The sequence below is a fragment of the Carassius gibelio genome, chromosome B21 (assembly GCF_023724105.1).
Source record: "Carassius gibelio isolate Cgi1373 ecotype wild population from Czech Republic chromosome B21, carGib1.2-hapl.c, whole genome shotgun sequence".
NCBI classification, from domain to species: Eukaryota; Metazoa; Chordata; class Actinopteri; order Cypriniformes; family Cyprinidae; genus Carassius; species Carassius gibelio.
This window is the reverse complement of record NC_068416.1, coordinates 5,124,947-5,152,374: the sequence shown is the minus strand read 5'-3', so window position 1 is coordinate 5,152,374 and position 27,428 is coordinate 5,124,947. Positions and strand designations below refer to the sequence as shown.

At 42.5% G+C, this 27,428-nt stretch overlaps 2 protein-coding genes across 3 annotated transcripts in view; one reads left to right on the top strand and one right to left on the bottom strand.

The window, feature by feature from the left end:
* Positions 1 to 656: 656 nt before the first annotated feature.
* Positions 657 to 27,428, bottom strand: part of cdc23 (CDC23 (cell division cycle 23, yeast, homolog)) — a 105,222-nt gene continuing 78,450 nt past the window's right edge. Inside the window, exons 1-16 of one of the 2 annotated variants that reach the window (XM_052587664.1) lie at positions 10,850 to 11,024; positions 10,097 to 10,169; positions 9,878 to 10,015; positions 9,739 to 9,781; positions 9,554 to 9,659; positions 8,345 to 8,477; positions 8,058 to 8,235; positions 5,320 to 5,417; positions 5,053 to 5,134; positions 4,064 to 4,217; positions 3,759 to 3,878; positions 3,566 to 3,641; positions 3,410 to 3,471; positions 3,251 to 3,329; positions 2,460 to 2,579; positions 657 to 889 (exon numbers count right to left, since the gene is read on the bottom strand). In XM_052587664.1, the coding sequence (XP_052443624.1) occupies positions 722 to 889; positions 2,460 to 2,579; positions 3,251 to 3,329; positions 3,410 to 3,471; positions 3,566 to 3,641; positions 3,759 to 3,878; positions 4,064 to 4,217; positions 5,053 to 5,134; positions 5,320 to 5,417; positions 8,058 to 8,235; positions 8,345 to 8,477; positions 9,554 to 9,659; positions 9,739 to 9,781; positions 9,878 to 10,015; positions 10,097 to 10,169; positions 10,850 to 10,959 (1,740 nt within the window). In that variant the 5' untranslated portion in view covers positions 10,960 to 11,024 and the 3' untranslated portion in view covers positions 657 to 721. Of the gene's footprint in view, positions 890 to 2,459; positions 2,580 to 3,250; positions 3,330 to 3,409; positions 3,472 to 3,565; positions 3,642 to 3,758; positions 3,879 to 4,063; positions 4,218 to 5,052; positions 5,135 to 5,319; positions 5,418 to 8,057; positions 8,236 to 8,344; positions 8,478 to 9,553; positions 9,661 to 9,738; positions 9,782 to 9,877; positions 10,016 to 10,096; positions 10,170 to 10,849; positions 11,025 to 27,428 lie in introns of those variants that run through there. The other variant, XM_052587665.1, reaches the window with a different exon arrangement.
* LOC127985635 (15-hydroxyprostaglandin dehydrogenase [NAD(+)]) lies at positions 12,332 to 19,741 on the top strand. Its single transcript, XM_052587666.1, has 7 exons — positions 12,332 to 12,556; positions 13,356 to 13,479; positions 13,645 to 13,751; positions 16,951 to 17,047; positions 18,619 to 18,695; positions 18,885 to 19,048; positions 19,156 to 19,741. Exons 1-7 carry the CDS (start codon positions 12,464 to 12,466, stop codon positions 19,304 to 19,306), a joined length of 813 nt encoding a protein of 270 aa, XP_052443626.1. The 5' UTR covers positions 12,332 to 12,463; the 3' UTR covers positions 19,307 to 19,741.

The window sequence follows — 27,428 nt, the reverse complement described above, 5'->3', positions numbered from 1 at the left end:
ATGCTTTGGCATATTGACACCAAACTTTGTGTGTGCCATTGTCATCTCTCACAGAACACGCCAAAATGATTTGATAACAGCGCCACCTCTTGGTCAAAAGTGAGAAGCCATTTAATCATATTACTAGTGGTTCTGTTATGATTTTTTTAGCCATTTCAATTACAATCATCCTAAAATTGCTGTAATTGCTCACTGTTGCATTTGGTGTGGTCCTTCATGCCATGCTTAGCTCCTTAATTTACCGGTGGAGTGCTTGGCCCCGTAATTGCTGCTTGCAGCTATAATTTTGTATGTTATGCAAAATAAATCAAAAAAGAAGCAAGATAGAAGTATTGATTCCAAATAGTAACCTACATTCCATTTGTCTTCCAAAAATGTAGCCTGTAAAACTCTTTGATGGTTGCCGCTTTATCAGTTTCAAAATGTTTGAGAATGAGTAAGTGTTATTACCAAACACACACACACACGTCTTGTTCTTTGATGTGTTTGTAAATGGTCAAATGCAGATTTTAGCACTACATTCTTGCTTTGGCTCCTCTTTTGCACATTTTGCATGCGTTTGGGAAAGTCTCTGTGGTCGGAGATGTTGGTTTGTCACTTCTGGATGTCTTTCCACTGTACAATATGGGTGAGATTTGTAATCAAACACTCAACTGTCAATGTTGGACCAGTTTATTTGTTATAGCAGGCAGCGGTGTTATTTACAGTGTGTAGAGGAGTGTCAGGGTGTGACGGAGGACAGGTCAAGCGGAGACACCCTCCTGACGGGTGTGGTGTTGTTAGACAGCGGGTTGAAGACGCAGGGCACAGTCAGGTCTGTGGAGGAAGGCTCTCCTTGCTCACGCACCGCAGAGATCTGCCTCAACAAAGCCTTGCCTTCCTCTCGCGCCTGAAAACCACAGGTTACACAGGTTACACCACTAATTATCACAAGTGCCTCTTTATTCCATGGTGCAGTGATTCTATCAAAGTAGTACACACTCAAATCTAAACACACACAAGTAATCTGTTCTGCCTTTAACCTAGCTGTCTGTCAAAGATATGCTAACGTGTTAAAACATGTTACCGTACTACCAACTTCTTAAAAAAAAAAAAAAAAAAACGGTAACAATCTTAATACAACCCAGCAACTCCTAAAAAAATTATACCAATTTATTACACCTGCTAACAACATGATAGCATACTATTAACTTAGAGAAAAAAAACTACAACTACATCCTAAAAACACGTTTACAACAGTGTATCAACTTTAAAAAAGGTTAAAACATGATCATCTAAAAACAACCTGAAATACGGTAACGATATTAAAACATGCGAGCGACATCTTTATACGTTTACATTCCATCAACTTATAGAAAAATGTTAAAACATGTTCAAACATAGTAAAACGTCAACAACTTGATGTTAAAACATGCTAACGATATGTTAGTTAACCAAATGCTAAATCATCTTAAAAAAAAGTTAAATTACATCAACTTTTAGAAAAATACTAAAACATGCCGTCATCTACGTACATCCTAAAATTATGTAACGATGTTAAAACATGCTAGCAGCACGTGTAATTATACTAGCCAAATTCTGAAACATGCTAATGACATGATAACTAATGCTAACCAAGTGCTAAAATATTCTGGCAATATTAAAGCATGCTAGCAACACTAAACTAATTTAGCTCAAAGGTTCCGACGACATGCTGGATGTTAACAACCTTCAACTATATGCTGAAAACACGTTCCTCTGCAAATTCTACTAGATCTAGTTAGTGTTGATCAGAAATATTTAATATGCAGTAAACCTTCCTGTCATCAGTTTTAGTTCTCAGAGATGCAAACTCATCAGGAGATGAAGAAAGTGATGGATTCTGACTAACATACAGTAAACACCTCTGATTGGTCAATGCTTTCCAGAGACGCCTGTGATTGGCTGTGATACTCAACATTAAGGTTTAAAGCATAAATAGAAACTTCTGCATCTGTAATTCTAAACCGGAGCACACACACAAATACACAATTGGACTGCTTCTATACGGTTCCTGCTGGTGTAATGCAATTCCACCCGATGTGGAACATCCTGGAAAGAGGCTTAGGGTCCACTGGATCATGATTTTGGCGCAATCTGGATAGCCAATTTACCCAGGAACGTGATTAGGCCAGTTTTGAGTAGCACTTCAGCTGAATTTGTTACACAGTCCTGGAAACCCAGTTTGAAATCACTTGTATTTGAGCGGGAACAGAACTGATTTGGTACTTCATTTGACTGATAATACAGCTAGGCTGACGCACACTGGCCGATATTATCGGTGCCGATTACTCCGCAGAACCGATTAATCGGTCGACCTCTAGTGGAAAGAGTCACCAGATCTGCACGAATCACCTGTTCTGGATTCAAAATGACAATTGTTCTGAAAGGTGACAAGTTTGCATCCCTGAGTTGTGAGTGGATGATGAAGAGGAACTCACGTCGTTATAATCGCAGCAGCGCTGAGCGCAGAGAGACGCCTCGTCGTACAGCTTGTTCTTGAAGTAGTACTGACCCAGATACCTGAGAGCGGTGCTGACCTCGGCGTGCTCCAGCTGCTCCTGACACACACACACACACACACACACACCTTTACTCAGCAGATCACACAAGTCTTCCCAGTTTTACATGCATTCATGTTTTTTTCTGCTGGATTACACAGTATTTTTTTCTCAACATAAGGGTATACTTACAATTCAAGATCTTTATAAAGAAGGAACATTTAGTACTTTCGAACTAAAACAATACTATGCGCTCGTATGGAGTTTATTATATGACAAAACTATTTTCTATTTCTATTGTATAAATTTGAATTATTGACAAGTGGCATTTATCAAAACTGAATTTTGTGTGGCATTTAACATAGTTCTGAATTATGATGATTTTTAGCTTGAATACTTGAAATTTTACACAACTGATTTTTTATATAGCAGAGTTTTGTATCTTCGATTCTGAATTCTTAGACTGCAGATAATCGTGTAGATCTTGAACTGCACACGCATGCAAGAAAAATACTAAGTGCCCAAAACACTTCGTTTGACTTTTCGGCGATAATCTGCTCTTCCCTGTGGTTTATCTCTGATATAAAGGAATGTTAGATTAACGTTCAAATAATATTCTATAAAATAAAAACTAAGGTTCTGGGAAGTGAACGTTGTCAGCTGTGAATAAGTCTTCCTACAGAACATTCACTAGTCAAACGCTGCTGCAGTGTGAGGTTTCAGGTACTTACTCCACATGAGAAAATGTCCTGGATGTAGATGATGTAGCATTGTGCAGCGTCGTCAGATTCATTCAGCTGCTCGTGAAGCCTGAAAACACACACACACAGGGTTTCAGTGAAAGCATCATCAGCACTAACACAACACACTCCTGAGGAAAACACACTCACTTGGCCAGCTTCAGAAGGGCCATTCTCTCCACATCGCCCACCGAATACGCCCTCCAGTAACACTGAAGACGCCAGAGCAGAGCGTTAGCATTACTACACACACACACACACACACACACATACACTCTGCAGAAAAATCAAGAGTCACCACTTTACCTTTTTGGCCTCCACTTGCTGAGACAGTTTCTCGTAACATTCCCCGAGAGCGACGAGCATTCGCGAGTCATTAGGCCTGAAACCATCACACACACACACACACACACACACACACACACACACACACACACACACACAGTAAGCCAGCAGATCCTGAGGAACACACACTGAACGATCCTCGAGACCTCTTCACCTCAGCTGATGAGCTTTTCTGTAGTAGTAGAGCGAGTAGAAGGGCATTTTGAGGATCTCGTAGGTCTGTCCGAGTCCGTACCAGGCTCTGTAGTCTCTCTTGTTCACTTCAATCGCATGTCTATCACACAAGAAGGAAACGAGTAATAGATTCATATTATTTATTATGAGAAAGCTGACTAATGTGACGTGCGTTGGACTGAAAGTCTTAGTGAAGCAGTCCGGAGTTAAATGTGCTCCAGTGTGCTGATGGGAATGATGCACAGCACTGATCTGGTTCGTCTCTGAGCTGCGAGCGGATGATACCTGTAGGCCTGGATGGCAGCGGAGGTGTTCTTCATCTCCATGTACTCGTGACCCATGAGGGTCCAGGCCCCCAGACAGCGTGGATTCAGCTTCAGAGCCCGCTGGAAATACAGAGCGGCCTTCTCGTGCTGAGACCGCAGGCTGTAGTAGTTTCCTGCCAGTGGACACAAAACACAGATTAAATGATTACAGAGATACGTTATTTTACAGTTTCCTCAACAAACTGGATTTTCTAGTTTGTTTGATTTTCTCACACCCCTGTTATGAAATCAAACACGTGCTAACTGGAAGCCAGACTGTTTTGAGCACATGCACTTGTGCTGTGGGCCATTATGTTTTGGCACAGTATCTGTCAAATGAAATAAAACTGAAAGAAATCAAGCATCTGTTAACTTCCATGGAGAACTGATAAGCCTCTCAACAAGCTCTTCACGATCCTGCCGAACCCTCTGGGACTCTTTAGTCAGAACTGAACTAAAAATATTATGTTTTCAATTCTGCTTCATCAGAATGCGATGAGACTTGGTGAAAACATGAACACGATCCAGAAAAAGAATTGTTTTCTTCCTTAGTATTTCAGTCTTGTTTTTTAATATAAATATCAAAAAATTATTGAATCAGGATGCATTTGGGGTAAAGAAAAAGTATCTTAATCCAAACCCATTTGCAGATATTTCTTCTTGTTTTTTAACTATATTTGGATCTTTTTTTAAGACAATTTCATAAGACATCCTAATTTTTAGTTGTTTTATGAAAAACAAAAACTAATAAAAATTATAACTATTGCATTGTATCATGAAATCCCCCTCAAGATTCTAAATAGTAATCAAAAAATATTGTTGAGCAAAAATACACTACATTGATTTTCTTGAAAACAAAAGAAGTTAAATTTCACGGTTTGACCGCGAAGACACAAGTGTGAGCGAGAGAGGTTAAGAATCAGACGTGTTCAGAGATGAACCACAGAGCTTTAACAGCTGGTTTCTCACCGATGACGCAGCACGTCTCCACTCGGTACTTATCGATCTCCACCAGATTGTGTGCCAGGTAACTGAGCTCCGGCTTCATGCTCTGACAGCACACAGACACAGTCAATGCACGGATGCAGTTCAGTGTAAGAAAGGGCTGGGTTTAAGCAGACTAAACAACTGAATGCATGTTATCTTTACTGAAAGAGATACAGCATTGATTAAACATGTTAAAGTCATTTAAACCTGCATAGTAAGATGTATAACGTGCATTCAGAAAGCTCTCACCCGCACATAGAGCAGGTTGGAGAAGGTGTCCATGTTCTCGATGCGGAAAGGATCCTGTTCCCGGAGCTCATTGAACAGATATAAGGCCTGATCAATATCTGGAGAAACAATGAAGTAGATAATATTAAGATAATCGCCTTTTACTCAAACACTCGACTGATGTATTTAAGTAGTTTTGAACTAGAAGCACATCACTTAATGTTTCTTTCTGACAACAGGCTCACACACACTGCAAACCGTATCGCATGCATGCTAACGTTGTAAATTGATTACCCCTGTAAGGTAAACCATTATCACACTTAAAAAAATATACAAATAAAAATCTACTTAAATGTCATAAATTGAATAACTGACTTCAATCTAAGCCTTGTCTGTGAAACCAGGATTAATGTTATGTAAAGTAATGTTAACATTATCAAGGTTCGTACAGAAACTGCTAAATAAAATCCCAGGACTTTCAAGGACTTAAGCACAATTTATTTTGGCTTTCAAGGACTAAAATCTAACTTCTCAAACTATATTGTTATTATCTCTAAAATTCTTATAAACTAATACAACTAAATAGCACAAATAAAATAGCACAAAAGCATGCAATGACTGTGACAACTTTAACATTTGAAAGGATATTATGACAAAGTCATCGCTTCTCTTATTCAAACCGATTTTTTTTTCATGAATATGATTGACTTGTAGATTGAAAACTGTATCAAACACTTGTTAAATTATGAGCTTTATCACCACCACAATACATTTAGCTCATGAGATATACACATACTTGGTTCACTAGAATAAGACATTATTTTAATACCATTTTTAAGATTTTTTAACTAGGCTATAACTAGGACTGGGACAACGCGTCGTCGACCCGTTTTTATTTCTTTAAAAAAACGTTTGCAAAACGTTTACCTTATGTGTGCTGAATATACGCGATGGCCGGATCAACATTGTGTCCAACATTATATAACCAATCCAGGGGTTTTTCTGCATTGATCTTTTTTTTTTGGCGGCTGTCATAGCCTTATTTGATCGGTGAGTGATGTAGAATAGAATGACAGGGCGCGTACGAGAGAGAGAGAGAGAGCCCTGGCTGCGCGCACACACTCACAGTCTTCAAACTACACGAGCGCTTCTTGCTCGCTCTCTCTCTCTCTCTCTCTCTCTCTCTCTCCCTCCCTCGTGCATATTAATCAAAATCATTAAACACGATAGAAAAAGGGCGAAACACCAAAGATTCAAGCGCTCGCGCACTCACAGTCTTCAAACTACACGACCGCTTCTTGCTCGCTCTCGCTCTCTCTCTCTCTCTCCCTCGTGCATATTAACCAAAATCATTAGACACGATAGAAAAAGGGCGGAACGCCAAAGTTTCACGTGGAGCATTCAGAGATTTTTTCTCCATGACAGGCTGCTGGCTCCCACTGTTAATTTTTATTTCTTTTGGAAAAGCACTCTCTGTATTAGCTTAAAGCCCTCAAGTTTACATTGGTTACTGTATTCTTTCAATTGCTCTAAACAAGTATTTTGGGTGACCTTTTTATTGAATGCTAGACATCAAGTTGTTGTTATTTTCATCTGAAAGAATAACTTTTTTTCAGTAAGCTAGGCCCTATGTGTTCAGTAAGCTTGTTTCAGTAAGCTATGCGTTTTCAAGGCTTCAAGGTTTTATTGAATGCTATCTCTATACAAGTGCAAAGTAATGCATTCTTAGTCAGACTTTTATTTTGTAATTTTAAGAGCAATAAACATATATTGCAATGTTAAGGAATTCATGTTTTTTTCATTCAGATATGTAAATCAACATGTATAAATTGTTAGTAGTCAATTAATGGGGAGATAATCGAAATCAAATCGGTCTGAAAAAATTAATCGCTAGATTAATCGTTAAAAAAAATCGTTTATCCCAGCCCTAGCTATAACTTATAATTGTTTTAGGAATCAAGTAATCTGCTGATTATTTTTACAATTTAGTGATCTGATATTTTCCTGTGATGCAGGTGAAAAACAGGCTTTCAAAACAATGTGGCAATAATCATTTGTTCAAATAAAGTATCCAAACCAAGTAATAACATGGTTTTATTAAACAACCATGATAAAATAGGTCTACGTAATAAACCTACACAAAATATGAACATAGTCCACTTTAGTTTATTATGTGTTATAGCAAACACCTGTAGAGGGCGCCAACGGACTGGCCACGCTTCACTTCACAGCGTCATTCAAAGTTTAAATCCATGTAGTTTGAATATTTGGCCACATCTAAACTCAAGAGCGAGGGTTTGGACATTTATTTTGGAATAGCGATGTACAAGAAATCGCATATTTAGAAATACGTTGATGAATTCTCCTGTGTTGGCATAGGTTTATACATGATATACGTTACAAATCTAGTAAGATAACATGCGCGGTTTAACCAGAGGAATGTTAAGCAACACAAGCTCACAGTATATTCATCGTTAACTTTGCATAAAAGATTGTTTTATCGAAGGAAATTACACTTATTTCATAAATACTGCACTTCAAACATTCAAGTACTTTTCAAGCACCTTCTCAAAAATCTGGCTGTTTTCAAGGGTTTTCCATGATTTTAGATTTCAAAATCAAGCACTTTAAGCACTCTGTACGAACCCCGCGATATATTCACATTTCAATGGTCTTAAAACCATGTGTATAAACAATCAGTGAAAGAATAACCGAGCATCCTGACTTAGGTTTCGGTCTCTTCTGCATGCACCCCTCACCTCGTATGTTATGGTAAGCCACGGCGATCTGAGAGATGATGTAAGTGCTCTTGGAGAAGCCTGCTTCCATGAGGCTCTGGTACTTCTGCAGCGCTTCTTTGATCATCTGCAGCTCGGTGAACATGTGTGCCATGAAGAAGTCCCTCACCCAGCACTCCGGCAGAGACAGGGACTTCAGCTGAGACACACACACACACACACACACACACACACACACACACACAGCGGTCTCGGTTTCAGCGTACACGCTTCACACTACACACAGTGTGCTTCAGAAGGAGAAGTACCATCTCGATGTTGGTGATGAGATTGCAGAGCTCCAGCCACGATCCCCAGTGCAGAGGAAGAGCGTGTGTCGCCGCCACGAAGATCTCCACCGCCTCCTTCAGCAAGTCCAGCTTCCGCAGAACCACTCCGTAACTGAATAAAGATGACGTTCAGAGACGCACCAAACATTACTCAGACTCATGATAGTTTCTCACTAGAGGACGCAGGACACTACACTTCACTTGTGTAAGAGAGGACAGCAAAATAAAGTTACTGCGGCATATTATACCCCAAAAAAATCTTCATACAGTGGACTACAAGTAATATTTGGGACCAAAAACACTTGAACACAAGCATGTTTTTCTAATGCAACCTTTAAGCTAAATTGTTTGAGCTAAATTGGTACTAATTATGATCTTAAATTTAACAGCTGAATTAAATACATACCTTTCTATCAAAGTAATCTGACATTATCGAGATGAATGTTTACAGTTCAACTCTGAGTTCTAGTCATATTTTATTACCATGTTCTCGGTTTAATTTAATTGTAATTTTGTTTTTCTTGACCAAAAAATAAACATCATACATTTTCCTCTGATTTACAGAAGAGACTAAAATGTAATTCGGTGTAACGGTCTTGTCAGGTATATTTACAGCAAAAATCTATTTATTCCATATTAAAAGAATAATTACTCTCACCACAAATACTAATTAGTTATAATTTTACTTTTTTGGGGGGTTGTTATAATGTCCCAACATCCTAAGTTTCAGACATTTGTCAGTAAGACATTTCCACTCATTTAAAACCCAATGAAATGTAATATGTTCCATTATTCTTTTATATATCTTAATATGTACACGTCAGAATAAGCATATTTTTACAGAAATTTCAACCAAATATTGACCATTTACCCTCCGAAAACTTTTCGGAACCTTAAAAGTAGAGACTTTACTCACATTCAATGTTCTTTCTATGGACATAAAATCACTTTTGTAAATTTCTTATGATGTGGATATCTTAACGTCTTTGACCCAGTTATACTTTATGTGCGGTGTGTCAAAAAATCGAGAAAAACAGACTGATGTGCTGAATCTTCTAGAAAATCACTGCTTTTTTTTACAACCAGTGGTTCTCAGATATTTTCTGCTGGGTACTCAATCAATCAGGACAGACCTTCACTCTGTTTCTGGGCCACGACCCAGTACGTGAGAACTAATGTGCTGCTTACAGATAGAGCGCAAACCCGTCCAGCTCTCCGGCGCTGTGTTTCTTGCTCAGCTCCACCCTGAGCTCTCGCAGGGCTTCGTTTCGGACCTGACCCTTCTCCAGAGGACCTGCAGACAACCAAACACATGCTGATGAAGACGAGAGAGCGGAAACCATCTCTGCCAGGTTTAAAACACTCACTCTTACCCAGACTGTCGACGGTCTCGTCATCTTTCTTCTTTTCACCTGACTGAGAAAATAAAGGATATTGCTTTCTTCACATTTCATCTCGTAAGAGAACAGATCTAAAATATTCACATAAGAAAACAAGAGAGAAATATCTCACTAGGTAGCGTGAATACATGTAGAGAAAATATGCTTTCTGACTCCGGCAGCCGCGGAGGAAGTATGCAGCTCGGTCATATTCCTTCAGATCGAAGTATGATTTGGCCAGACACAGTGCATCCAGGTCCCGAGCGTCCTCCTGGAAGAGAGAAGACATGTCTGTTATACACACGTGTCTGTTTCTCTATCTGTTCACTGGGAGCGAGGGCTTCAGACGGACCTCGGTGAGCTCCGGCGCTGGAGGGATCTCCTTCAGAGGAAGCGGATCCAAAGAAAACGCCAGCTCAGATGCCCTGAAACACAAACGACACGTTTATTGTTGTTTTTACACCCTGAAGAACAATTAAAAAAACTCTTTTCATTTGCATACACTACCAGTCACAAGTGTTTGATTAGGAAGAGTTTTATAATTATTATTTTTTTTTTAAGTTTCTTTTGCTCACCAAACCTGAATTTATTTGATCAGAAATACAGCAAAAACAGGAATATTGTGAAATATTTTTATTATTTAAAACAGCTGTTTTCTGTGTGAATCTGTGTTAAAGTGTAATGTATTTCTGTGATGTGGAGTTGTATTTTCAGCATCATTCCTCCAGTCTTCAGTGTCACTTGATCTTCAGAAATCAGAATAATATAATGATTTACTGCTCAAGAAACATGTTGAACTGTTGAACACAGCATAACATACATCAAAACAGTGTTAGTGAAGGACAGAGGGGCGTATGGGGAGTGTATTTACATATTTATATCCCAAGGCATATTTTTAGAGGGTACAGTGTGTGTTATTATAGAACGTGTCACATTACACGATACTGTCAGGGAACAGTTAGTGTATGATACTCTAAACAGATCGAATATCTCTGTATTTCATGATGCTAGCTGTCATGCTAACGAACGCTCACACATTAAGATGTGTAATATAATAACGGTTTGTATTCCTCACGTGTTGAATTATAAATAGAATCTGCGTTACCATTTCACACTGTGGACGAGTCCTCTTTCCTTACACTGCGCTGTAATAGAAATAAGTTGCTTTTTAATTTGAACCAAATCGCCGAACTCACTGCTACGCGTAGCCGCCATTTTTCATAAATACGTCATGCCGACGTCACCCGAGCGCAAGCGCTGATTGGTCAAACAGCTGCCTCCAAGAAGACCGTGACAAAGACGTAAATTATATTTTTAGTTTTTATTTTTATTTTTTTTTAATTATTTTTTTTAATAGAAAGAACGGTTGCAATGAATAATCTGTGAGACATTATTTAGAAACATTTCTCAAATGCGATTTAACTGATTACATTTCTCAAATGCGTTTTAACTGATTAGATTTTTTTTACGACGGTAAATATGAAAACGAATTATAATATATGTGCTAATCATAATAAATATCTGAGTGGGAACATTACCTAGACTTCAACCGGTATTCTATTAGATTGATGATATTTGTCTTTGTGTGTGTGTGTGTGTGCGTGTGTGTTTGTGTGTGTGTGTGTTATAGCAGACAATTAAAAGTCAGGTTATAATAATAAACCAAACTGATGTTGTTATTTGTGCACTGTTTCAAAACTTGTGTTGTGTGATTTTATTTGAACTGCTCTCTTCCCAATCAACACAATCTATGGTGTTTTAATTCAAATCCCATTTCATTAATTTACATTCAGATTTGCATATTTGTCAGATACTTCTATCCAAAGCAGTCTCTTAGAGCTCAAAATGAGAGTTTCTTTCCTCTTCCTTACACGTCAGGTCTGTTGTTAATTATCATCACCAAGCCTCTTGTTTTGCTCTCTTTCCAGGAAATGTGGATAATCACTCACAGCTGAGGCTCGGTTTCTGTGAGATGGCATGAGTCTCGGACACTGTGTACTGGTTTGTACACACAGGATGTACAGTAATCAGGCAGGAAGCACAGAAAGGGTTAATGCAACCAATGTGTCATTCATTGGAGGAAGTTCTTAAAAGTTTGTAGACTTTTTAAGTGTCATGACCTCATCTGTTGTCTGGAAATGATCTTTAACATGTGTGATTTACCAGATGGTGAAAGCATCATTACCGTGCAATGCATTACATGTGACTTTATATACAATAGTGGCCCTAAATGTCATTTCCAGCCGCTAAAAAGTCATTTATTTCTATTGTTTGCTGTAGTGTGTCTGTGGGAAATAACAGTTAACATTGCCAAACATTCATTTTGCTATTAATTGTAATAATGCAGTAATTTTTTTGTGATCTGATCCTCATTGGTCTGTCTGGAGTGACATGAAGAAACAGAACAAACTGAGACAGACTCGATCCACAAGAACTGTGTCTCCAGGATGCTTTGACAAACCTATCAGGATGTTTACAATGAACACAGGTTTTATTAAAGTGTTTTTAGAAGGACACACTGACAATCGTTTCCTCACACATCTGTGGCAGAGCCGCTATATACAGTGTGTGTGTGTGTGTGTGGTGTGTGTGGTGTGTAACTCCTCCCACTCACCCAAGCCTCTTGCCTCTGTCCTGGTAACTGTTAGTTATTCAACAGATAGTTTTTAGTCATTAGTGCTGCTGTGTTTTCTGGTTTCTGTGACAGGTGTGTGTTGTGATGGATCTGAAGGAGAAAGTGGCTGTGGTGACCGGAGCAGCTCAGGGTTTGGGCAGAAGCTTTGTCGAAATACTCCTGAAAAACGGGGCAAAGGTAAAAAAAAATAATAATAAAAAAAATAAAAATATATATATATATCCTTTTGTGCTTATATTTGTATTAACGACAAGTAGCAGAATTCAACGATACAGTGTTGTAAAGGCTGTTGTAATGTTTGTTCGCATGACAAGGAATCCGCCCTCTAGAACGACAAATAATATGCTACAGGACTTTGCGATACAGATAAAAAGCAGGTTGAACATTGATCTAGACAGAAGTATCTATATGCACAGTAAGATCGTTTGACAGTGTCTAGGAAAATTGTAACAGTGATGCAGATAAGTATAGTGAGGCGTCTTCGTAATGTTAACCGTTTATAAAACCTTGTTGCCATGAAAAAGTAAAAAAGCAAAATAATTTCTCTTCATCAAGATTTAGATCTAAGTCTGTTTAAAAAAACAAACAACTGTCATCGATTAGAAAGATGGGCGTCAAATTGTGTCAAAGTTGAAAAGCGTTTTAAAGAACGGAACTGTTCCTGCTCGTCAGATTTGATTGAATTGTGTTGAAACGCCTGAAGAGTAAAGTTCGTTTTCCAATTCATATTCTGACTATTAAAATGTAAAATTCACATTGAGGGAATAAATAGAAACATCTGCTTATATAAAAAATATATATGTACACACACACACACACACACACACACACACATATATATATATATATATTATAATAAAAAAGATGAAATCAAAAAGTGTGAGGGACACAATAGTCACTTGCTCTGCTTTACTGTAGACTTCTGAATCTCAGAGTCCTGTACTGTAATAGCGCTCACAGATTCATTTGATTACAGGTGGCTTTAATCGATGTGAATACATCGCTGGGAAATGAACTGAAGAACACACTTGATCAGGAGTATGGACGGGGCAGGACTGAATTTTACTCAGCCGACGTCACATCAGAGGAAGATTTTAAAGGTTTTTGAACATTTAAGAGAGGTTTTATTGTCTGGGGATGATTACATGATGCTCAGACTGATATGAATTACAGTATCACAATGCTGCTATTACTCAAGTCACTTTATAAGAGCAGTAAATGAGATTGTGGGTATGCTCTGAATGCTTTCATGTTGTCCCTTACAGGAGTTTTGGAAAAAATTGTTAAAACATTTGGCCACATAGACATTTTTTGCAACAACGCAGGGATCATCAATGAAAGGAACTGGGAAAAAACTATTGCAATCAACCTGGTATGAGTTTGTCCGTCAGTGTTTGTGTCAGTCTGTCTGTCTGTCTGTCTCTCTGTCTGTGTTTGTTTGTGACTGTGTCTGTGTCTGTCTGTGTCTGTGACTGTCTGTGTGTGTTTATTTGTGTGTGTCTGTGTTTTCTGTCTGTCTGTCTGTGTGTGTGTGTGTGTGTGTTTGTGTGTGTTGTCATGGGGTGAAGAATCACTCAACAAGGGTTTATGAATTAAATGCCCCGGTGGGTGGATTTATTTAGAGGGTAAGGTGCCTGGTGAAGTGATGTGAACCGCTTCCTGAGTGCTGGTGTGTTCTCCGTGCTCTTCGATGCCAAACCAAAGTGAAAGTGGGTGTCCTGACGTGCTCCAAAGGGGGTGGGCTGTCGGTCACTCCGGCTGCCCCTTCCTGGTCAGGTCTGTCAAGGGGGCGGCTAAAGAGGAGAAGTTGGGGATAAAACATCGGTAATAGCCCGCAAACCCCAAGCATGGATGGCCTCGACCTTTATGTCCTGTGGCCGGATGAGACCTCGGCCGACTTGGAAACCCAGGTACTTGCCCTCAGAGAGGGCTAGGTGGCATTTTCGGGGGTTAGCAGTGAGCCCAGCCCGCCGGAGCTCCGAGAGCACCATCTGCAGACGATCCAGATGTTCTTCCCATGCCTCGGAGTGGATCACGACGTCATCCAGGTAGACGGCTGCTCACACCTGGTTGGGCCACAGGAGGATGTCCATCATCCGCTGGAACATCGCGGGGGCCCCGTGTAGGCCGAAGGGAAGGGTCCGGTACTGCCAATGGCCACTGGGGGTTGAGAAGGCAGTCTTCAGCTTGGCGGCCTCGGAGAGTGGTACCTGCCAATAGCCCTTGGTGAGGTCCAGGGTACTGATGTACCGGGCCCTTCCAAGGCGGTCCAGCAACTCGTCGACCCGAGGCATGGGGTACCCGTCGAACTCGGAGACTTCGTTCAAGTCATTACAAAAGTGGAGGGTGCCATCCGGCTTTGGGACCATCACAATGGGGCTGGACCACGGACTCCGGGATGGTTCTATTACCCCCAACTTCAGCATTTGTTGGACCTCTTCCTCAATAGCCTGCCGATGAGTTTCCGGGACCCGATAGGGCCGTTGCCTGATGACGACTCCTGGGGTGTCCTGATGTGGTGCTGAAGGACGTTGGTCTGGCCGGGCTGGGAGGAGCACACATCCTGGAACTGACTGACCAGGTGCTGCAGCTCCGTCTTCTGGGCAGCCGAGAGGTGGGGGTTGACATCCACAACCACGGGTTCGTTGAGGCTCAGGGCAGCTACTTGGTCCAGGGTCCCCACCCACTTTTTCAGGAGGTTGATGTGATAGAGTTGCTCCGTCTGTCACGGTCCCGGCTGTCTCAGGCGGTATGTGACTGGTCCAATCCTCTCCACTACCGAGTAGGGTCCTTTCCAAGAGGCGAGAAACTTGCAGGCGGAGCTGGGGACCAGGACCATGACGCGGTCTCCGGGTTGGAATTCACGTGGTTGGGCTGCCCGGCCGTAGTGACGTTACTGCGCTTGCTGGGCCCTGGTGAGGTGTTCCCGGACTAACGCCATCAATCGGTCGATCCGTTTTCTTCATTTGTCGAACAGGAGCTCGAAGGGGGTGAAGCCAGTTGAGGCCTGAGGAACTTCGCGGATCCCAAAGAGCACGTAGGGGATCATGAGGTCCCAATCCCGCTTGTCCTCCGCCTCCATTCGTCTGAGCATTTGCTTGAGGGTTTGGTTAAATCTCTCTATGAGTTCATCCGTCTGGGGGTGATAGACTGTGGTCCTCAACTGCTTCACCCGCAGCAGCCTGCAGAGGTCCGCCATTAGCCGGGACATGAACGGGGTTCCCTGGTCAGTCAGGATCTCTGAGGGGAGACTGACTCGGCTGGCCAGCAGAAACAGCTCATGGGTGATGGACTTCGCGGTGGCCTTCCGCAGGGGGACTGCTTCTGGGTACCGGGTGGCATAGTGGACGATGACCAGGATGTGCTCATGCCCTCGGGCAGACTTCAGCAACGGCCCCACTATGTCCATTCCAATCCGCTCGAAGGGCACCTCGATGATAGGCAGCGGGATGAGCGGGCTAGGGGGAGGAGTCATGGGCGACGTGGCCTGACAGGTCATTTTTGGTAATAGGCGGGTGGCTTGTGCCCGAGTCTCAGTCCTTCATCCTCCGTCCTGCCCAGATGAGTGGCGAGGTGTTCCGCTGTTTGCTGCTGGCGGATGCTCACTTCAGCGAGGCGTTGCAGGACATCCTCCATCACGGGGGCGCGCGCCGCCTTCCGTGCTGCTGGTGACACAAACAAGGAGAGGGAAAAAAAATTAGGAGTTGGGGCGGTGACTTGTCGGTAATCCTTCGCTATTTTGCCCGCATTCTCCACCACTGTCGTGGGGTGAAGAATCACTCGACAAGGGTTTGTGCATTAAATGCCCCGGAGGGTGGATTTATTTAGAGGGTAAGGTGCCTGGTGAAGTGATGTGAGCCGCTTCCTGAGTGCTGGTGCTTTCTGTGCGTTCCCCGTGCTCCAAAGGGGGTGGGCTGTCAGTCACTCGCTGCTTTCTGCAGAGAAATGAGAGAGGGATGAGACCAGCGTTGCGTTGGGTTCGAGACCGTCTTCTGAGTGCAGCGTGTGCTGCTTAAGAGAGTGCAGACTGATGGGGAGCAGCTGTGACTGATCAGCCGGTGACGAGGACGTGCAGGTGTTTTCCGTTGGTTGCCAGGGCGACGCTGATTCCTCCAAGGGCGCTCGCCACAGTGTCTATCTGTGTTTGTGTCTGTCTGTGTTTGTTTTTTTTGTTAGTGTCTGTCTGTGTTTGTTTGTTTGTGTCTGTCTATGTTTGTGACTGTGTTTGTGTCTGTGTTTGTGTCTGTCTGTGTTTGCTTGTTTGTGTCTGTGTGTGTTTGTTTGTGTCTGTCTGTCTGTGTGTGTGTGTGTGTGTGTGTTTGTTTGTGTCTGTCTGTTTGTTTGTTTGTGTCTGTCTGTGTTTGTGTCTGTCTGTGTGTGTTTGTTTGTGCCTGTCTGTGTTTTTTTTGTGTCTGTGTTTGTTTGTGACTGTCTGTGTTTGTTTGTGTCTGTATTTGTTTCTGTGTTTGTTTGTGTCTGTATGTGTGAGTCTGTCTGTCTGTCTCTCTCTCTCTCCATCTGTCTCTCTCTGTCCATCTGCTTCAGCTGAAGGTGTTTTGTGTTCATCTCAGGGTGGAGTGGTCAGAGGAACGTATCTCGCTCTAGAACATATGAAGAAGGAAAATGGTGGGAATGGAGGAGTCATTGTCAATGTTTCATCTATGGCAGGTTTGATACAGTCTCTATTTAAAATAAACACAGATCAAATTACAGTTTTACAATTTCCAATTGCTTTGGCACATTTTTTGAAACAGTCGTAACATTAACATTCAAACTGTAAGTGCAGTTGTCACAACTGTTTGCTGTAACAACTCTACTAGTAGCTCATCAAAAACATTTAATTCATGCTTCAAAACTTAGTTATTTTGCCAGGGCCACCAAAAAAAAAAAAAAAATGTTATATGCAAATTTTATTTTATTTTATGTTATATGTTTCATTGTCATTTTATACTTTAGACATGCAATTTTCATTTCATGTTACATGCTAATTTAATTTTGTTATATGCAATTGTTTTCCTCCTTTTTTGACTGAAGGCTTTCTATACTAAAGCATTTTAGATATTAGATACACATTTTAACAGAACAGTAGATAAAAATGTATTGAGAAAAACTGTAGTACACAAACATTTTCATGCAGTACAAATATTTTGCAGAAATGTGCTACATGTAAACTGAAAATTCACCAATGTGTATTTGTCTTCACACACTCTGTTGTCTTTTGCTATCAGCACAACCACACATTCTTATGTCTTCCTGTTGCTCTTTCAGGACAAGCAAGTGTGAATTTTCAGTTTACATGTAACACATTTCTACAAATAAATGTACTGTACAAATATAATGTGTTTATACTCAAGTCAGTCACCTTTATTTACAGTATAAAGTGCTTTTAACAATACAGATTGTGTCAAAGCAACCAAACAACATTACTTAGGAAAATAGTGAGTCAATAATGCAAAATTACAATAGTAAACACTCATTTTCCAGTTAAAGGCAGCTCATCATTGAATTCAGTGATGTCATCATCCAGTTCAGTTCAGTTAAAACAGTTAAAATAGTATCTTTGCAATCATTTGAAATCAAGTCAATGATATCGCTGTAAATGAAGTGTCCCCAGCTAAGCAAGCCAGAGGCGACAGCAGCAAAGAACCAAAACTCATAAATGGTAGTGATTGTGCTGGACAAACTCCATATATATATGCTTCCAGACTGGGTTGATTGAGAAGATTGTGATATTTATAAAGATATTTATAAACATAAATTTTGAAGATTTTGACAATCTCGCTGAGAATCGACTAATCTGTTTTTTATCAATAAGCTACTTGCATTTAGTTATTGTGCAAATTGTGGATTTCTCATTAGCACACATGCCAAAACACATGCAATTTGCCCAAATCAATAGGAAACTCAAATCTGATGTGAACAAGAAGCTTCAGACATCTGAACTACTGTTAAAAAACTATCATTTGAGACCTGAACCAAAGCGACTGAGAAAAACTGTGAAGACGTTCTTAGACCTATAAGGAATTTCTACAATCAATGGATAGTATATCTAAAAACAGAACTTATCTCATCATTTATTAATTTACCTCATGTCATTTGCTTTTGTCCTTACTGTGTAAGTCAATGGGGTCCGACATTGCTCTGGACCCCCAAAAAAACACTGAGAATATTTTTGTAACAACATGAGGTACGTAAATGATGCAGAATTTCCTTTTATTCTGAGAACTGAATCTTTGCAGGTTTGGGGCCTTTCCCGATGGCACCCATCTACACTGCGACCAAACACGGTGTGGTGGGATTCAGTCGTGCCATGGCAGTATGTATTTTCCATATCAAGCATCACAGCTTTTTTGTGAAAGAGAGAAAGTATTTTACTTTTTTTTTTTTTTAATTGCTCATCATCAAGATGATGTGTTATTTGTATCTGATGTGAAGCACTTTGGACACCTTGTGGCTGCTGTAAAGGGCTATAGAAATAAAGTTTGATTGATTGATTGATCAACAGGCCGTTTCCAAGCTGTCTAACTATGGGGTGAGGATCAACATTCTCTGTCCATGGTTTGTGAAGACCAATCTTCTGTCCACCATGAGTTCAGAAGAGCATATCGGAAGTTTCTTTCAACTGAAGGGAATTACAGAGACAATGATGCAGAAGCGCGGCCTTCTGGAGTGAGTTAACAATCCTTCGTATCCAGGGAGAGATACGGAACAGATAAAGTGAAGGTTTGAATTTAACATAAAAGCTGAGAAACTTTGTAATTGTGTTTTCATCGCAGGGCTGATGTTGTTGCCAAGGCTTTTCTTGTTCTCGTGAAAGATGAAAGCAAGAATGGAGATGCTCTGATGATTGATCCTGATGAGGCACTCTTTGTTTCCTTTCCTGAACGGGCCAAAGACTTCCCATCAACTCCAGTCAGTCTCGAGTGACCCTTCAGCTTGGCTCTCAGTGTTTCATCAGAGATCTTAAAACCCAACCAAACCCTGAAGATCTAGACACGACGTAAACCTGAGCACTTCCATTTAGAAAGGTTTTATATGAAGATAATTTGATTAAATCAGCTAGCAAAAAGATTAGTGACAATCTAAAATGTCAGATTTATTCTGTGGTGCTTCTTTGTAATTTCATGTCTGTTACTGATTTGAGAACATTCCAAATCCAGAAAATCTGAGACTCAGTACAAGAGTCACAAATTAGAGAACTAGAAATAATGCAACATCTAAAAACAGTTCTGTAACTTCTTAATAGCAAACAATGCAAACATCAATTTTTTTTACAGATATTGTGCTAAGATATACCTCAAAATATTATGAATAAGTGGTTTGCTTTCAAAATGTGTTTAAATAAATAAGCTACTAACATCATGTGTGTGTCGAAATTTAATTGCAATGAAATTGTACACCTTTATTGCAAAAACATGTATTGTAGTTCCTAGTATAGTGGTTCCTAGATGGGTTAGTGGTTTAGTAGTAATATATAAAACAATACAAACCTTGGTTTCAAATATTTTGTTTAATTTGAACATGAACTTTGTTATTGTAACGATGCACCACTCAAAATGGGATCTATAAGAAAGCTTTATTAGAATCGTGGTCAAACAGGCAATGCTCAAACACTAGTAACAGAGGGCAAACACAATTGTCATCAGTAATCAGGCTTAAAGTCGGGGCAGGCACCAGAGAGTCAAACACAAGGTACAGATAAAGGTACAACAGGCCGGCTATAAAAAGGAAAATGCTCAGAAATGCAAATACAAGACTTTGCAAAGAGATGGTAGGAACAGACTGCTTATATAGGCCAGCTAATGGGCTACAGCTGGGCTGAGTGATCAGTACCTGACACGGGACTGATAGTAAAATGTAGTTTGAGAGTGTAAGAGTCGATATTTGTGTAAGGGGGCCCTCTGATGGTCATAAGAGGGAACCACAGAGTTTCAACACTGTGACAGAACCCCCTCCCTGTGAGCGTTCCTGGCGCAAGGAGGCGGGCGACACTGGGGTCTCCCACATGGTCGGGTGGCCGGACTATTTGGATGGGTGTGGTGGAACTCTTGGGGTCCAGAATGTAATTTGTATTAACCTAAGATCGCTCTGGAACATACCCCTCCCAATCGACCAAATACAGGAGAATTCTCCCCCGGCACCTGGAGTTAAACAGTTCTCGAACTTGGTATGACTCCTCTCCATCTTCCATGACGGGCAGCGTTCCCTGGTCACTGGACACCTCCTCTGCCTCGTCATTCGGACCACCAGCGGGTTTGAGTAGGGGAAAGAAACAGGTGTGATTTGTCTAATAATCTGAAATGGACCCACGTACCTATGACTGAGTCTCTTGCAGGGCAGTCAAAGATGTAATTCTCTTGTGGATAGCCATACTCACTGACCAGGACCATACTCTGGACTAGGATGGTGGTGACGACCAACCTGTTCTCTATGTCGAAGGATGGGATGCTGGTGATGAGTATGAGCCTGATTCCAGGTCTCCTCGCTTCTGTGTAACCAGTCACGGACTGCCGGGACATTATTGGGTTCTCCAGACCAGGGGAAGGGGGGTGGTTGAAATCCAAGGGTGCATTGAAAGGAAGTTAGACCAGTGGAGGTTTTTTGAAGTGAATTCTGAGCATACTCTGCCTGCATAAGGTAGCGACTCCAATCGTTCTGATGTTGACTGCAGTAAGTTTGCAGGAAACGAGTGAGTTCTTGGTTTAATCTTTCAGTTTGACCCTTTGATTGAGGATTATAACCAGATGTCAGGCTCACATTTACTAGTGTCCTGAAGAAGGCTGACCAAACTCGTGAAGTAAACTGGGGACCTCTATCCAAAACTATATCCTCTGGTAGCCCATAGAATCGGAAGACCTTGTTGCAAAGATGTTCAGCTGTCTGTAGGGCAGTCCGATGTTTGGTGAGTGGCATGAGGTGGCAGGCTTTAGAGAATCTATCGATGATGGTGAGGATGGTTGTGTGACAGTTGGAGGCTGGTAAATCGGTGACAAAGTCAATTGTGATATGTGACCAGGGACATTGTGAAATTGGAAGAGGTTGAATCAGTCCAGGGGGTAGTTGACGAGATGGTTTTTGAATATTGCAGGTTTGACATTGGTGGACAACCAAGGCTACCACAAGCGGTTTTGTATCGTGGTCAAACAGGCAATGGTCAAACACCAGCAAACACAGTTGACAGAGGGCAAACACAATCGTCGTCAGTAATCAGGTTTAAAGTCAGGGCAAGCAGCAGAGAGTCAAATACGAGGTACATATAAGGTCACAACAGGCAGACTAGGCCCAGTAACTTTCACTTAAGCTGGCAAACGATCAACGAAAAGTGGTAGTGAATCAACTGATCAAGTGATTCTTAGTACTGTGTTGTTAGCTGAATGATTTCAATGGTTTAGAGATAGTTGTTAATGAGTCTCTAGTTTGTACTGAACAGTTAAACTGTCTGCTTTTTTTTCAGAAAAATCCTTCAGCTCTCACAAATTCTGTGGTTTTCCAGCATTTGTGTGTATTTGAACCCTTTCCAGCAATGATTGTATGATTTTGAGACACATCTGTTCACACTGAGGACAACTGAGGGACTCAAACACAACTATTACATAAGGTTCAAACATTCGCTGATGCTATGAAAGGAGAAAACATGCATTAAGAACTGGGGGTGAAAACTTTTTAAAATTTGAAGATCAGGGTAAATTTAACCTATTTTGTCTTCTGTGAAACAAAGGACAACCTCTTCAAAAAGCCTCCGGCAGAACCATTCAAGTCAAGTCACCTTTATCTGTATAGTGCTTTATGCAATACTGGTTGTGTCAAAGCAGCTTTAAATATTTACAGTGTTGACCCTTGTTCTTCATAACCTCTCATTCACTCTGGCATGCTGGATATTAGCTTCTGGGCCAAATCCTGACTGGTGGTGATCCATTATTTCCTTATTAGTTGATCACAATGTCTGGGCTTCCGCTTATCAGCTCACCTTTTGAGGACTAACCACAGGTACTCTTTGGGATTGAGATTCGAGGAGTTGCCTGGCCACGAATTTAAAGTGACTTGTTTATCACTCTTGCTTTGTGACATGGTGCTCCATTCAGGGAAAAATGCATGGATCATCACCAAATTGCTCATTGATTATTGGAAGACATCGCTCTTGCAGGAAGTTTTGAAAGCATTCTTCCTTCCATTCATTCCTGGGAGTGTTTTTGGCAGAATTATGAGCCCCACTCTCTTAGTTGAAAAGCAACCCCACACATGGATGGTTTCAGGATGCTTCACTGTTGGCACAACACAGGACTCATGGTAGTGTTCACCTTTTCTTTTCAGAACAATCGATTTTCCCAGTCGGAAGGGAGCTTCAGAGAAAATCCTTCTGTCTGTCCTTGATGTTTTTCTTGGAAAGAAGTGGCTTCTTTGCTTCCCTTCTTGAAACCAGGCCATTGTCCAAAAGTCTTCTCCTCACTGTGTGCAAATGCTCTCACACCAAACTGTGGCCATTCCTGAGCAAGCTCTGCACTGCTGGAGACATGATTCTGTAGCTGACTTTTCAGGAGGAGATGGTCCTGTACCGTAACTGACTCCTCAGGAGAAGATGGTCCTGTTCTGTAGCTGACTCCTCAGGAGGAGCTGGTCCTGTTCCATAGCAGACTCCTCAGGAGGAGTTGGTCCTGTTCCGTAGCTGACTCCTCAGGAGGAGACGGTCCTGTTCCATAGCTGACTCCTCAGGAGAAGATGGTCCTGTTCCGTAGCAGACTCCTCAGGAGGAGACGGTCCTGTTCAGTAGCTTACTCCTCATGAGGAGATGGTCATGTTCCATAGCTGACTCCTCAGGAGGAGATGGTTCTGTTCCATAGCTGACTCCTCAGGAGACAGTCCTGTTCTGTAGCTGACTCCTCAAGGGAAGATGGTCCTGTTCCGTAGATGACTCCTCAGGAGAAGATAGTCCTGTTCTGCTGCTTACTCCTCCTCAGGAGACAGACTTGTTCCATAGCTGACTCCTCAGGAGGAGATGGTTCTGTTCCATAGCTGACTCCTCAGGAGACAGTCCTGTTCTGTAGCTGACTCCTCAAGGGAAGATGGTCCTGTTCCGTAGATGACTCCTCAGGAGAAGATAGTGCTGTTCTGCTGCTTACTCCTCCTCAGGAGACAGACTTGTTCCATAGCTGACTCCTCAGGAGGAGATGGTCCTGTTCCGTAGCTCACTCCTCATGAGGAGACGGTCCTGTTCAGTAGCTTACTCCTCATGAGGAGACAATCCTTTTGCATAGTTGACTCCTTAGGAGGAGATGGTCCTGTTTCATAGCTGACTCCTCAGGAGGAGTTGGTCCTGTTCCATAACAGACTCCTCAGGAGGAGTTGGTCCTGTTCCATAGCTGACTCCTCAGGAGGAGTTGGTCCTGTTCCATAGCTGACTCCTCAGGAGGAGACGGTCCTGCTCCGTAGCTGACTCCTCAGGAGAAGATGGTCCTGTTCGGTAGCAGACTCCTCAGGAGGAGACGGTCCTGTTCAGTAGCTTACTCCTCATGAGGAGATGGTTCTGTTCCATAGCTGACTCCTCAGGAGACAGTCCTGTTCTGTAGCTGACTCCTCAAGGGAAGATGGTCCTGTTACGTAGATGACTCCTCAGGAGAAGATAGTCCTCTTCTGCTGCTTACTCCTCCTCAGGAGACAGACTTGTTCCATAGCTGACTCGTCAGGAGGAGACGGTCCTGTTCCGTAGCTCACTCCTCATGAGGAGACGGTCCTGTTCCGTAGTTGACTCCTCAGGAGGAGACGGTCCAGTTCTGTAGCTTACTCCTTTTCAGGAGACAAACCTGTTATGTAGCTGAGTCCTCAGGAAGAGACGGTCCTGCTCCATAACTGAGTCCTCAGGAGATGGTCCTGTTTCATAGCAGACTCCTCAGGAGGATTTGTTCCTGTTCCGTAGCTGACTCCCCATGAGAAGACAGTCCTGCTCCAGTCCTGTCAGCTCCTTAACTGACTCCTCAGGAGATGGTCCTGTTCAATAGCAGACTCCTCAGGAGGAGTTGGTCCTGTTCCATAGCTGAATCCTCAGGAGAAGATGGTCCTGTTCTGTAGCTGACTCCTTAGGAGGAGACAGTCCTGTTCAGTAGCTTACACCTCAGGAGGAAACGGTCCTGTTCCATAGCCAAATCCTTAGGAGACAGTCCTGTTCTGTAGCTGAGTTCTCAGGAGGAGACAGTCCTGCTCTGCAGTTGAGTCCTCAAGAGGAGACGATCCTGTTCTGTACCTAACTCCTCATGAAGAGACAGTCCTGTTCCATAGCTGACTCCTCAGGAGATGGTCCTGTTCCGTAGCTGACTCCTCAAGAGGAGACTGTCCAGTTATGTAGCTTACTCTTAAGGAGACAGTCCTGTTATGTTGCTGTGTCCTCAGGAAGAGACGGGCCTGCTCCATAACTGACTCCTTAGGAGGAGACAGTCCTGTTCTGTAGCTGACTCCTCAGGAGGAGACAATCCTTTTCCGTAGTTGACTCCTTAGTAGGAGATGGTCCTATTTCATAGCAGACTCCTCAGGAAGAGTTGGTCCTATTCCATAACAGACTCCTCAGGAGACGATGGTCCGGTTCTGTAGCTGAGTCCTCAGGAGGAGACTGTCGTGTTCCGTAGTTGACTCCTTAAGAGGAGATGGTCCTGTTCCATAAATGACTCCTCCTTACTCCTCTTTAGGAGACAGTCCTGTTCCATAGCTGAGTTCCCAGGAGACAGTCCTGTTTTGTAGCTGACTCCTCAGGAGTAGACGGTCCTGTTCAATAGCTGACTCCTCAGGAGACAGTTGTGTTCTGTAACTGACTCCTCATGAGGAGACAGTCCTGTTCCATAGTTGACTCCTTAGGAGGAGTTGGTCATGTTCCATAGATGACTCCTCAGGAGGAGACAATCATGTTATGTAGCTGACTCCTCAGGAGACGATCCTGTTCCGTAGCTGACTCCTCAGGAGGAGACTGTCCAGTTATGTACCTTACTCCTCTTAAGGAGACAGTCCTGTTATGTATCTGAGTCCATAGGAAGAGACGGTCCTGTTCTATAGTTGACTCCTTAGGAGGAGACAATCCAGTTCTGTAGCTTACTCCTTTTCAGGAGACAAACCTATTCCTTAGCTGAGTCCTCAGGAAGAGACAGTCCTGCTCCATAGTTGACTCCTTAGGAGGAGATGGTCATGTTCCATAGATGACTCCTCAGGAGGAGACAATCATGTTATGTAGCTGACTCCTCAGGAGACGGTCCTGTTCCGTAGCTGACTCCTCAGGAGGAGACTGTCCAGTTATGTACCTTACTCCTCTTAAGGAGACAGTCCTGGTATGTATCTGAGTCCATAGGAAGAGACGGTCCTGTTCTATAGTTGACTCCTTAGGAGGAGACAATCCAGTTCTTTAGCTTACTCCTTTTCAGGAGACAAACCTATTCCTTAGCTGAGTCCTCAGGAAGAGACAGTCCTGCTCCATAACTGAGTCAATCATGTTACGTAGCTGACTCCTCAGGAGACGGTCCTGTTCCATAGCTGACTCCTCTTAAGGAGACAGTCCTGTTATGTAGCTGAATCCTCAGGAAGAGACGGTCCTGCTCCATAACTGACTCCTCAGGAGATGGTCCTGTTCTGTAGCTGACTCCACAGAAGGAGACAATCCTTTTCCATAGTTGACTCCTAAGGAGGAGATGGTCCTGTTTCATAGCAGACTACTCAGGAGGAGTTGGTCCTATTCCGTAGCTGACTCCACAGGAGAAGATGGTCCTGTTCTGTAGCTGACTCCTCAGGAGGAGACGTCCTGTTCTGTAGCAGACTCCTCAAGAGGAGACGATCCTGTTCCATAGCTTACTCCTCCTTAAGACACAGTCCTGTTCTGTAGCTGAGTTCTCAGGAGGAGACAGTCCTGCTCTGCAGTTGATTCCTCAAGAGAAGATGATCCTGTTCTGTAGCTGACTCCTCAAGAGGAGACTGTCCAGTTATGTAGCTTACTCTTAAGGAGACAGTCCTGTTATGTTGCTGTGTCCTCAGGAAGAGACGGGCCTGCTCCATAACTGACTCCTTAGGAGGAGACGGTCCTGTTCTGTAGCTGACTCCTCAGGAGGAGACAATCCTTTTCTGTAGTTGACTCCTTAGTAGGAGATGGTCCTGTTTCATAGCAGACTCCTCAGGAAGAGTTGGTCCTATTCCATAACAGACTCCTCAGGAGACGATGGTCCGGTTCTGTAGCTGAGTCCTCAGGAGGAGACTGTCCTTTTCCGTAGTTGACTCCTTAAGAGGAGATGGTCCTGTTCCATAAATGACTTCTCAGGAGTAGACAGTCATGTTATGTAGTTGCCCCCTTTAGGAGGAGACGGTCCAGTTCTGTAGCTTACTCCTCTTTAGGAGACAGTCCTGTTCCATAGCTGAGTTCCCAGGAGACAGTCCTGTTTTGTAGCTGACTCCTCAGGAGTAGACGGTCCTGTTCAATAGCTGACTCCTCAGGAGACAGTTGTGTTCTGTAGCTGACTCCTCAAGGGGAGATGGTCCTGTTCCGTAGTTGAGTCCTCAGGAGGAGACAGTCCTGCTCTGCAGATTAGTCCTCAAGAGAAGACGATCCTGTTCTGTAACTGACTCCTCATGAGGAGACAGTCCTGTTCCATAGTTGACTCCTTAGGAGGAGATGGTCATGTTCTATAGATGACTCCTCAGGAGGAGACAATCATGTTATGTAGCTGACTCCTCAGGAGACGGTCCTGTTCCGTAGCTGACTCCTCAGGAGGAGACTGTCCAGTTATGTAGCTTACTCCTCTTAAGGAGACAGTCCTGTTATGTAGCTTACTCCTTTTCAGGAGACAAACCTGTTATGTAGCTGAGTCCTCAGGAAGGGACGGTCCTGCTCCATAACTGAGTCCTCAGGAGATGATCCTGTTTCATAGCAGACTCCTCAGGAGGATTTGTTCCTGTTCCGTAGCTGACTCCCCATGAGAAGACAGTCCTGCTCCAGTCCTGTCAGCTCCTTAACTGACTCCTCAGGAGATGGTCCTGTTCAAGGAACAGTCCTCAGGAAGAGACAGTCCTGTTCTATAGTTGACTATAG

Bases quoted from the DNA above. Each gene is read 5' to 3' on its own strand.
- LOC127985635 (XM_052587666.1), top strand. From the start codon at position 12,464: ATGGATCTGAAGGAGAAAGTGGCTGTGGTGACCGGAGCAGCTCAGGGT. The intron at 13,752-16,950 runs GTATGAGTTTGT...TGTTCATCTCAG, and splicing joins AAACTATTGCAATCAACCTG to GGTGGAGTGGTCAGAGGAAC. The intron at 18,696-18,884 runs GTATGTATTTTC...ATTGATCAACAG, and splicing joins GATTCAGTCGTGCCATGGCA to GCCGTTTCCAAGCTGTCTAA.